Source organism: Carcharodon carcharias, chromosome 16, assembly GCF_017639515.1.
Source record: "Carcharodon carcharias isolate sCarCar2 chromosome 16, sCarCar2.pri, whole genome shotgun sequence".
Classification (NCBI taxonomy): Eukaryota; Metazoa; Chordata; class Chondrichthyes; order Lamniformes; family Lamnidae; genus Carcharodon; species Carcharodon carcharias.
In genome coordinates, this window is record NC_054482.1 from 8,194,963 (window position 1) to 8,207,523 (window position 12,561).

The 12,561-nt window shown below is 42.9% G+C and overlaps 1 protein-coding gene across 3 annotated transcripts in view; it reads right to left on the bottom strand.

The window, feature by feature from the left end:
* The window catches only part of kif14 (kinesin family member 14), a 93,566-nt gene extending 82,519 nt beyond the window's left edge, over nucleotides 1-11,047 (bottom strand). For 2 of the 3 annotated variants that reach the window (XM_041208951.1, XM_041208948.1), the window contains exon 1: nucleotides 6,433-7,613. In XM_041208951.1, coding sequence (XP_041064885.1) covers nucleotides 6,433-7,544 — 1,112 coding nt within the window. In that variant the 5' untranslated portion in view covers nucleotides 7,545-7,613. Of the gene's footprint in view, nucleotides 1-6,432; nucleotides 7,614-11,003 lie in introns of those variants that run through there. The other variant, XM_041208949.1, reaches the window with a different exon arrangement.
* Between the last annotated feature and the right edge of the window lie 1,514 nt (nucleotides 11,048-12,561).

The following is a 12,561-nucleotide window of genomic DNA, read 5'->3' on the forward strand; positions in this document are numbered from 1 at the left end:
TCCAATATCCATCATGCTATCCTGTCACCGGTAGGTTTTATAACTATCTGAAAACATGCTAAAATAAATAATGCCCAACATACTGAAATTTCAAAAGCAAAATATGGCATGTGGTGGAAATCTGAAACTTTTAAAAAACAGAAAATGCTGGAAATATTCAGCATGTCTGGCAGCATTTGTGGAGAGAAAAACAGAGTTAAAACACAAGTTAAGTTGTGAGGGGGTTGCATGAAGGCTTCAAGTGGTCTTGGATAGGCTAAATGAACGGGTAAGAACATGGCAGATGGAATATAATGGGAATAAGTGTAAAGTTATCCACTTTGATAGGAAAAACAAAGACAAAATATTTCTTAAAGGGTGAGAGGTTGGGAAGTGTTGGTGTCTGAAGGGACCTGAGTGTCCTTGTTCTAGAGTCACAAAGCTAGTATGCAGGTGAAGCAAGCACTAAAGAAGGCAAATGGTATGTTGGCCTTCTTTGCAAGGGGATTTGAGTAGAGAAGTAAAGATGTCTTACTACAATGTATAGAGCCTTGGTGAGACCGCACCTGGAATATTGTGTACAGTATTGGTTTCCTGATCGAAGGAAGGATATACTTGCCAAAGCGGGAGCGCAGCAGAGGCTCACCAGACTAATCCCTGGGATGGCGGGATTGTCTTATGAGGAGAGATTGAGGAAACTGGGCCTGTATTCACTGAAGTTTCAAAGGAGGGGTAATCTCAGCGAGACTTACAAAATTTGTACAGGGCGTGACAGGAAGAATGTAGGTAGGATGTTCCCCCTGACTGGTCTAGAACCAGGGAATCATATCTCAGAATAAGGAGAAGGCCATTTAAAACAGAGACATGGAGGAATTTCTCCAGTCAGAGGGTGGTGAATCTTTGGAATTTTCCAGAGAGCCATGGAAGCTCAATCATTGAGCACGTTCAAGACAGAAATCAATAGATTTCTAGAGACAAATTACATCAAGGGATAGGGAGATAACATGGGAAAGTGGGGTTGAGGTAGATGATCAGCTATGATCAAGTTGAATGGTGGAGCGGGCTTGATGGGCTGAATGGCCTACTCTTTTTCCCATATTCCTAACTTTTCAGGTTGATGTCCTTACACCAGAACAACATTTTTATGGCTAACCAAAACTTGTTCTTTTTTCTAACACCGTGTCATTAAATCTTACAAACATGCAACGATAAACCAAAGATAAAAGCAAAATACTGCAGATGCTGGAAATCTGAAACAAAAACAAAAATAGCTGGAAAAACTCAGCATCTGCAGAGAGGAACATAGTTAACATTTCGAATCCAGATGACTCTTCATTAGAACTAAAGAAATATAGAAATGTGGTGAAATATAAGCTGGTAGAGGGGGGTGGTACAGATAGAGCTGGATAGAGGGCCAGTGATAGATGGAGGCAAAGAAGAGATTGCCAAAGATGTCGTAGACAAAAGGACAAAGGGGTATTGATGGTGGTGATATTATCTAAGGAATGTGCTAATGGTGACATTAAGGGTAGAAGGCAGGACAAACAAGTGGCAGATGGCCTTAGTGGGAGGGGGGGGGGATCGAAATGGGCTAAAAGGTAGAGATAAAACGATAGATTTAAAAATGGGTGGGAAAAGTAATTTATATTTTTAAAATATATTTTTTATGGAAAAAGGGGGATCGGAAAGGGGGTGGGGATGGAGGAGAGAGTTCATGATCTAAAATTGCTGAACTCAATTTTAAGACCAGAAGGCTGTAGAGTGCCTAGTCAGAAGATGAGATGCTGTTCCTCCAGTTTGTGTTGATCTTCAATGGAACATTGCAGCAGGCCAAAGACAGACAAGTGGGCTTGAGAGCAGGGTGGTATGTTGAAATGGCAAGCGACAGGGAAATCTGGGTCAGGTTTACGGACAGACCGAAGGTGTTCCGCAAAGCGGTCACCCAGTCTGCATTTGGTCTCTCCAATGTAGAGGAGACCGCATTGGGAGCAGCGAATGCAATAGACTAAATTGAGGGAATTGCAAGTGAAGTACTGCTTCACTTGAATGGAGTGTTTGGGCCCTTGGACGATGAGGAGGGGGGATGTAAAGGGGCAGGTGTAACACCTTCTATGGTTGTATGGGAAGGTGCCGTGGGAGGGGGTTGAGGTGTAGTGGGTGATGGAGGAGTGGACCAGGGTGTCATGGAGAGAACAATCCCTGTGGAATGTCGCGGGGGGGGGGGGGGGGGGTGAAGGAAAGATGTGTTTGGGGGTGGCATCATGCTGGAGTTGGCAGAAATGGCAGAGGATGATCCTTTGAATGCAGAGGCTGGTGGGGTGATAAGTGAGGACAAGGGGCACCCTATCATGGTTCTGGGAGGGAGAGGAAGGAGTGAGGGTGGACGAACGGGAGATGGGCTGGACACGGTTGAGGGCCCTGTCAACCACCATGGGTGGAAAACCTCGGTTAAGGAAGAAGGAAGACATGTCAGAGGAACTGTTTTGGAAAGTGGCATCATCAGAACAGATGCAACGGAGGCGAAGGAATTGAGAGAACGGGATGAAGTCCTTACAGGAAGTGGGATATGAGGAGCTGTAGTCGAGGTAGCTGTGGGATTCAGTAGGCTTGTAATGAATATTGGTGCACAGTCTATCAGCAGAAATTGAGACAGAGAGGTCAAGGAAGGGGAAGGAAGTGTCAGTGATGGACCATGTGAAAATGATGGAGGGGATGGATGGAAATTGGAAGCAAAATTAATAAATTTTTCCAGGTCCAGATGAGAGTATGAAGCAGCACCAAAGCAGTCATCGATGTACCGGAGAAAGAGTTGTGAGAGGGGGCCTGAGTAGGACTGGAACAAGGAACATTCCACATACCCCATAAAGAGACAGGCATAGCTGGGGCCCATACGGGTACCCATAGCCACACCTTTTATTTGGAGGAAGTAAGACGAGTTTAAGGAGAAATTGTTCAGTGAGAGAACAAGTTTAGCCAGGCGGAGGAGAGTAGTGGTGGATGGGGCCTCTGTTCAAGGAAGAAGCAGAGATCCCTCAGACCATCCCGGTGGGGGATGGAGGTATAGAGGGATCGGACATCCACAGTGAAGAGGAGGCGGATGGGGCCAGGGAACTGGAAATTGTTGATATGATGTAGGGTGTGAGAGGAATCACGGATAAAGGTGGGAAGAGACTGGACAAGGGGAGAGAGAATGGAGTCAAGATAGCAAGAAATGAGTTCCGTGGGGCAGGAACGGGCTGACACGATCGGTCTGCCAGGACAGTCCTGTTTGTGGATTTTGGGTAGGAGGTAGAAGCGGGCCGTCCGAGGTTGGGAGACTGAGGTTGGAAGCTGGGAGGGAAGATCTCAAGAGGAGATGAAGTCAGTGACAGTCCTGGAAGCGATGGCCTGATGTTCAGTGGTGGAGTCATGGTCCAGGGGGAGGTAGGAGGAAATGTCTGTGAGTTGAAGTTCAGCCTCTGCGAGGTAGAGGTCATTGCGCCAGACAACAACAGCACCACCCTTGTCAGCAGGTTTGATGACAAAGTCAGGGTTGGACCTGAGAGAACAGAGTCCAACAAGTTCAGAAAGAGGCAGGTTAGAGTGGGTGAGGGGCTCAGAGAAATTGAGATGACTGAGGTCACGCCGACAAAGTAGGCTAGTGGCTAAAAATAAGGGGACACTTTTTGAAAATTCGTTTTTTGATCATTCAGATTTCATCGCATATGTTGTGCTCCCAGAACGGTACTGAACTTAATAGTGTAAGGACAAAGAGGCGTTTATCTGTGGGGGTACAAAAAGAGGGTAAATGAAGAAAGGCATGCACGCTAAGTAAGGTATTCCATTCTCTCACCACAACCAGCTTGGATATTGTGGATTTAGTTGAACACTCTCACCATCCAATGTTCTTCAACACATTACCCAGGTACATCAGTTAGGTAACATGACAGACAAAGTTAATGCCCAAAATGAAAATATCTTATCTCAGATGGAAGCTATTTTATTTTGGAAGGGGTTCAGCGTCTTTGTAAGTCTCTTAATTTTACACTAGAAATAGTTCAAACAGTTTTTACAACAAAAAGCAGCACTTCCATTATTTAACACAACACTTTAACCCATGTATAAACTATTCCTTTAGTTTTGTCACTCTACTGATTATTATTTGATAAATATTTGACAACTTGATGTGAAACTCAAACATATGCTGAACTACATTCAAGAAACCCATGGAGGTCATTTTTAGGTCTATCATAAGGTTCTACACACAATTTCCTAACTCAGTGCAGGTTCGGTATCAAGTACAATTTAACACCATTATCAACCTCAACTCTTGGTCTCCTGATTGTACCATCTAAACCAGTTATTGTTGGTTTTGCAGTTTGGAAAGACAGCTACACAAAAAGCTGAAACATCCTCCAGAAATATTTGTTGCAACCTTTGTCCACACTGCTTTTAGTTTCTGCATTTGTCTTGAAGGTTAATTGTCAGTAGATGATCTACCAGACTTACGCCCTGAACCTAAAATATTTAAGTGAATGGGACTCTTAAAATAATTTCCTTGTGTTTTACACCAATTCAGATACTTTTGAGTAGACACTGAATTTATTACTATGCAACCTGAAAAAAAAAATTCCCCAAATTCAACCAAACTCTGCTCAGGCAAATTACTCAAAGAAAAAATGCTGTCAACGGTTTCACCAATGCAAACACACAAATTCCTAAAATATCACATCAGATCAATCTATCAGTTGCAGAGAAACAAGTCTACAAGCTTTTGGGTGAAGCAATATCAAGTGGCAGCCAGTAGATTGGTTTACGAAAGTGAAAGCCAGATACCTTTTGATAAATATTTAAACAAAATAGTCACGTTCACATAACTCTAGCACACACATTCAACAGAACCTCTAGGCTGCTTGTGAAGTTGATAAGCAGAATCCCAATGCTTCCTTTATATGTAGCAAATGGAGATAATGGAACAGGCAATTTGATAGTTGGTGCACTAACACATCAGAACAAGTCATTCATGATTGGTTGAGAAAAAAAACCTTTCAAGGCATGTGTTAGTCAAACTATACATCTGTAAAGCCAAAATAGACAACAGAAATTGGAATAAAATATATAGTTTCAGACTTGAAGCTTCAGTATTAACAAAGTAAATTTTTTTTAAAAACAGGGAAAATGAGGGTCAAGCAAGTCAAGTAAATGGTTTGGTTTCTTAAAAAAAATTTAATTTAGAATTGCTTTCAGTTTAGCAAAACATGACTTTACTGAAGTTGGACATTGTGTTTGAGTTGCACAAACAAATAAATCCACCCAGTTCAAGAGAATCATTTCCACTGATCTGATACCATGTGAGAACTTAATTCCTTTCATTTAAAAAAAAGAGGGGCTCCTGACAAATGATGCTTCATAATATCACTGTAGGATCAGTTATGGCCTACTATTGTAACTTTGTAATTATCACCAGTTGATTACCAGAAGCTCAAGTACACCTTAAAATAGTCCGTGTGATTACATTTTTCAAAACTGTTTAGATCTGTTAAAATGGACAGACCATTTAAGAACCATATTTTCCCTTTGTACTCTTTTTCAGTACATCACTGAATGACTGCTCCTTTTATCCACACAAGTATATTATGTTGCATTCACAGTACACAGTATCATTGGTGTGCAGTAGTTTCATTGTGCACCATTGCTAAGCTGTAGTATAAGTCCAGAATCAGGATCAACCTCCAGGAAGGTTCATTCCACTTCACTCCAGCTTCAGGTTGACCTTGGACTTCAGAGGTCAAGTGCAGCACTAGCATGTTAAAAAAAATGAAGCAACTTCACCCCTGTGCTACAAACGTCATCAAAATGCAGTGAATACAGTCGGCTGAGACTCCATCAATAGCGCTCTCACTGAATCAGAAGGTTGTGGGTTCAAATCCCACTCCAGAGATTTGAGCACAAAACTAAGTTGGCACTACAATGCTGTGCTGGGGGAGTGCTGCAATATCAGAGGTGCCAGCTTTCATGAGACATTAAACTGAGTCCCCATCTGCCCTTGGGTAGACATAAAAGATCCCATGGCACCATTTCGAAAAAGAATTGGGGAGATATCCTCAGTGAACTGATCAATATTTATCTCTCAATCAACATGACAAAAACAAATTCTGGTCACATTGCTGTTTGTATGAGCTTGCTGCGCACAAATTGGCTGCAGTGAATCCTGCATTACAAGTGAATACACTTCAAAAAAACCTAATTGACTGTAAAACACATTGGGGGGATTCTGAGGCTATGAAAGGCACTAAATAAATGCAAGCCTCTTATTTTATAAACAATATCTGGTGGGGCAGGGGAAGAGAATAAGATTATTTCCTCAAAGACTTAAGAATTGAGCCTTTTGATGTAGAATTTTAAAACTACTGAAGTTCTGAGAATTGGAGTCAATCAATTCAATTTTCTAATGCATTTGTTTCATACACTTACCTATTGCTGAAAGGCCTCACTCGAACAGCCACAGTCACAGCACTGTCTTCTCCATTTAAACATTCATTCCCTGTACATGGGCTCTGTGATGATATGTCCACTTGCCTAAGAGTTCCTCTCATAAGTGTTCTACTACTTGGTGGCTTTTGATCGCTGTTATCCATCACTGAATTTGTAGAGTATTTTAAGTTATTGATCCCAGAATCGATTGTTGGTTTTGAGATTTGAAAGCCTTTGGCCATTGTTTTAACAGAATAATTAGTTGGGTTTTTAGTCTCTTGCCGATTACCAAGTTTCATCATTTTGATACCATCAGTCGTCAAAGTTCTATTTTGAATTAAATTCTGTTCAGTGGGTATTTTCAAAATCTTTTCCTCAGCCTCTTTTTGGTTATCATTTCCACCAGGTTTACCCGCCACCATCCTTTTAACAGGTGTTGTTGACGGCTTGCTTAAGGTCTGCACTTTGTTAACAGTTATTGCTGAAGTTGCCCGATAAGGAGTTACTGGATTTTCCTGTTTCTTACCAAGCGCAGCCAGCTTTACATTTGCCAAAGGATTGCTTCTGGTATCTCCAATGTTTTGCATTAATGAAAGCTTGGAAGATGCAAAACCTGTGGAATTGGTGCCTTTAGTTTTCAAGAGGTAATTTGCTCCCAATATTGAGGCATTTTGCACTTTGCTTTGTGCATTTTCCTTCAAAATGCTATTCCCACTTTCTGAGTTACACACTTTAATACGGCGCTGTAATGCAAGCCTTCTTTCTCCTTCACCTATATCAGCATTTATATTAGTATCACCATGAACACAGGGATTTCCTTTGTCTACAGTTTTTCTTCTCTGGAGGGTTAATCTCCCCTCAGATTTGGAAGGCATAGGGGGTCCTAGAGTTCTTTTGCTAGCAGACACTACGTAGGTCTTGTTAATTTCATTGCTTTTATCCAGGGACAATGTTGACTGTCCTTGTGTCTCATGGTCCCGCACTTGGGATGTAGATTGTGGACCAAGCCTTGTGCTACCTTTCTCTGGAACATTGACTGGATTGTTCGGCACTGAACGCAGAGCACCAATTACCATAGTGCGGTCTCTGGAAGGCGTGGTGTAAATAGGCATTTTACTTTGATGAAGGATACCTAAAAGTAACTATTCTGCTTTTAACTGAACTATCTAAAGTAGAACAGAAATAATATCCACAGCCAAGAATCTTTGATGTCGACATGTTTACAAACTGCGGCTGAAATATACAAAAAACTGTTACAATACAGCTAGTCAAATATTTTCAACATTTTCATTAAATGTATTTTTGAGGTTTTACTACATTTGAGATAGACATTATATTACCAGCCATATGCAATGCAAATATTTAGGTACATTTTTGTTTTACAGTATTTAACACTACAGGAACAAATAAAAGTGAATGATCCATATACATTTTATTGTAGATATTGTAACAGTTTGTAACTGATTACACTTGAGAAATATGTAAGGAAAACAGTTTGTGAATGGTTACAGACTCGTTTTTAAACCACAGTTTTCACATTAACTTTTTTTGCATTTTAATGCTGTATGACTAAAATATGGAGGCTGTTTCAATGAAATAAAAATGGCAATTAATTTTGTAAATTTTTAAAAAGTTAAAATAGAAATATCAACATTGAATTTAAAGCAAATATATTTTTCCACTCCCCTCAAATTTTAGCCACACAACTGATCATCATCAAGTCATGGTAAATCTGAGCTTAGTTTCCTCTTAATGTCAAATATTCTGGATTTTGTCTACCATCTCTCGGGATGTGAATGAACTAAACGGTAAATGCTAGTTTCCTAGAAAAATAAGTGCTCAAATGCTATAGATCGACTCCAAATTATTTTTTTGTCAGAAACATGCAAAAAGTAAGCATAGCTAAGGAATAGTTCTATTTCTCATGGAAATTAATGAGTAACAGTATTGTCACTTGAAGTACACTCATGATGGGATCAGAAACATGCTGCAATTGCATTCAATGTACCAAGAACCCATTCTGCAATTATCAGGACACCTTCTATAATTAACCCGTGGGATGCAGTTTTAATGAGTTCTCAGCTGACTTTAATTGGCATGTCTAATTCAAAAGAACAGCTGCACGTTGGTGTAGATTGGTACAGTACTGATTTTTCCTCCCCTCCAATCAGTATTTTCAGTAAAACGACCAGTATTTCTCCTGTCTTCTGCCTACAGAGCAGCTTAAGTCACAATTTGGACTGTTAACATGACAATACGTTCTGATCTGTTTTACATAGTTTGTAAACAGAATAACCATTTAGCACCACAAACAAAATTAAAATTTCAGACATAAACCTCAATTATACTGGAAAACAAATATAATCGCCAGCATTTTTCCTCCATTACCAACCATCCCTCACTCATGCCTCAACAAGTGAGTAGCTTATCAGCTTGATCACTACAATGGAAACTTTTCATTCAGTTACTTCTGCAATATCCCTCTGCCCTTCCCCACCAAGTCAAGCCACCCAAGGTTTCTCCCTACCCTATACCAAACATTCATTTTTCTCTTGCTTTCTCCCGTTTCCCCTCATGCCCGCTCTGAAATCATCAGCAGACCCACTTCTTGCTCCCTCAACCCCATTCCCACTAAACTGCTCACCTCCCAACTTCCATTCTTAGTCCCATGCAAGTTAAGAATCTAAACAGTTCCCTCTCTTTAGGTGCAGTAACTCCTCAGCATCAAAACTGCCATCATCCACCCCATCTTCAAAAAACTGTCCTTTTCTACCCAATGAACATGATGTCACCACCAAGATTTGTAGCCACCTTCCCCAGTTCCATGCTTGAATCTCACCAATCAAGTTTTGTACCCCACCACAGCACTGAAACTGTCCTAATCCAAGCCATGCCATCCTGAAAGTGCATTGCACTTATCCCTCAATATTTTTCACAGCCTTTGACATGGTCAATCACATCATCCTCCTCCAATGCCCAGCTGAGTGGGATTTTCCTAATTTAGTTCCACTCTTACCTACTCAAACATAGCCATAGCATCTCCATAACTTCTCTTCCCATCCCTTCACTCTGTAATCCCAACGACCTTTCTTCAGTCTATCCATTTCCTTATCTACATGCTGCATCTTGACTCGTCAACCAAAGATTCTGCATCCAAACTGACAATACCCAGCTTTATCAACCCGGTTTGTAAGACTGCTTGCTCAACATCCAGTCCTGAAAAACCCATATGTTGTTCCAGTTAAACACTGGGACAACTAAACCCTTACCATTGATTCCATCTCCCAACCCGTCTCACATTAAACCAGACTGTCCACAAACTCAGCATTCTATTTTAACACCAAGCTGAGCCTCTGACCCCATATCCTCTCTATCACAATGGCTGTTTATTTCCACCTCTAACACCATACACTCTGCCCATCTGCTGTCAAAACATTAATCCATACTTTGTCACTTAAGACCTAACTATTTCTAATGTTCTCCTGGTCAGCCTCCTGTCCTCCACCTTTGATATACCTCAGCATATATAAAGTGGTTGCCTATATCCCATCCCACACCATATCCTGCTCACCCATCATCCTGTGCTCACTGATCTACCTTAGCTGAAAGCCCTCCAACACCCCAAAATGCTCATTCTTGTCTCTAAATCCATCTATGGTCTCACCCTTGTCCAGCTAACATGCATTCTCTAGTTCTACAACTCAAGTACTGTGCATTCCACCAACACTGGCCTCTTGAGCACAGAAATTTGGGAAAGGACATCACTTAAGCAGGGGGATGAGAATTTTAAACAAGGTGTTGGGGGGGGGGGGGGGGGGGGGGGGAGGGAGGGCAGGAGCCAAAGTAATTCAGTGAGACAAAAACGAAAATAGCCGGAAAAACTCAGCAGGTCTGACAGAATGTGGGGAGGGGAAGACAAGGGTTAACATTTCGAGTCTGTATGACTCCTCATCAGAACTAAAGACAAATAGAAATGAGGTGAAATATAAGCTGGTTTAAGGGAGGGTGGGGGGGGGGGGAACAGGTAGAGCTGGATAGAGGGCCAGTGATAAGTGGAGATAACTAAAGAGAAATAGAAATGAGGTGAAATATAAGCTGGTTTAAGGGGGGGGACGGGGGGTGGGGGACAGAGCTGGAGAGAGGGCCAGTGATGAGTGGAGGCAAAGAGGAGATTAATTCAGTGAGGACTGGGTTGATGGGTGAGCAGAGTTTTGGCCAAGCTGAAGTAAAGTCGGTACATGCTTGAGCCATAACAATACTGGAGCCTGCGGCGAGACATCCCTCTCCTCAACCGTATATTGGACAACTGGTTCCCAAATTCCCAACAACAACCACCGTCCACCCTCCCCCACCCCCACCCCCAACATCAACCCTCAACCCTCAACCCCGACCCCGGTGTTATCAGAGCTCGGGAAGCAAAGGCGATCTCTGGAGACAAAGTGACATAACCGACGCTCGGGTAAACAGCAGAAACAAAAAAAAGGTCCCGTGGGGGTTGGGAGTCCCGAGCCGAGAGAGACAGGGCAGTTGGCGGATCCGGGGTCCGCCGGCCTCGCTCACTCGAGACTCACCTCCTCGCGAGCCAAACTCCTCAGCCCCCTCTCTCTCTCTCTCTCTCTCCCCGGGAGCCCGCTTCGCGCATTCGAATTCCGCAGCCCCCGCTTCATTGGCTCATGCCGCCTCAGCGACGTTGTGCGTCATGACGCACGGCGGCACCCGCAGGCCCTGCCTTGCACAGTTTTGGTCAACCGTCCAAAAGGCGGGACTCCGCACCCAGGCCGAGCTAGCTAGGCCCCGCCCTCCGGCTTCACCACCACACCCCCCTCCCCCTCCCCCCCCCACCCCCATCCCCATCCCTTCCCATCCCATCCCAAATCGGCCCCGGCCCCGCTCCCCCCCACTGGCTCCGCCCCTGCACTACGTCTGAAGGATATTTTTAATCCTGTAAACTGATTATCTGGAAAGGAAATGCCTTTCTCGATTCCAATTTGTGCCCTTTGTGACAAGGAGATGCAGGAAGGAGGTGGAAGAACATCGAGTCCAAAGAGTATTTCCAGAACGAGAGAATTTAACGTTGAAAGCACCGAGACAAACAACAGCTGCCACTGGAAGATCAACAACTTTAGTGAAAGATGCACCTTGGTTGGTTTTCCCGAGCCAGGAGCTGCCTGCACCAAGGGTTGTATATCATCTGCAAATTTAGAAGTTGTGCCTTGTACACCAAGGCCTAAGCCATTAATGTCATGAATATACGTTCATTTTTTTATTCATTCATGAGACGTGGGCTTCGCTGGCTGGGCCAGCATTTGTTGCCCATCCCTAATTGCCCTTGAGAAGGTGGTGGTGAGCTGCCTTCTTCAACCGCTGCACTCCATGTGGTACAGGTGCACCCACAGTGCTGTTAGGCAGGGAGTTCCGGGATTTTAATTTTCATAATATTATTGTGATTTATTGTAATAGTGGGGATTGGATTACTTTCTCTGTGTGTATTTGTGTGTGGGAGGGATTTAATTGAATTGGAGACAGTTGGTCTGGAGGTTTCCAGTTATCACCAAGAAGCTATGTTTAAAATGCTAAATACATAAACATGGCTGAAATTTAAACAGAGCCACAAGACAGAGCAGATCAAGAGAAAGTGCCCCGAACATCTCATTGAAACATTTAAGACCCCGAGGGGACTTGACAGGGGTGGATGCTGAGAGGGTATTTCCCCCCTTGTGGGAGATACTAGAACTAGGGAACACCTTTTAAAAAATAAGAGGTCTCCCATTTAAGATGGAGATGAGGAGAATTTTTTCTCCCCCTGTCTCTCAGAGAGCAATGGAGACAGGGTCATTGAATACTTTTAAGGTCGAGTTAGATGCATTCTTGATTAACAAGGGAGTCAGGAAAGTAGAGTTGAGGCCACAGTCAGATCAGCCACGATCTTATCAAACGGCAGAGCAGGCTCGAGGGGCTGAAGGGCCTATTCCCGCTCCAAATGGGAATGTTGATGTGGTGTACATGGACTTCCAAAAGGCATTTGGTAAAGTGCTACACAACAGGCTTGTGAGCCAAAATAGTGCTTATGGAATAGAAGGGACAGTAGCAAAACGGATATAAAATTGGCTGAGTGACATGAAACTGAGA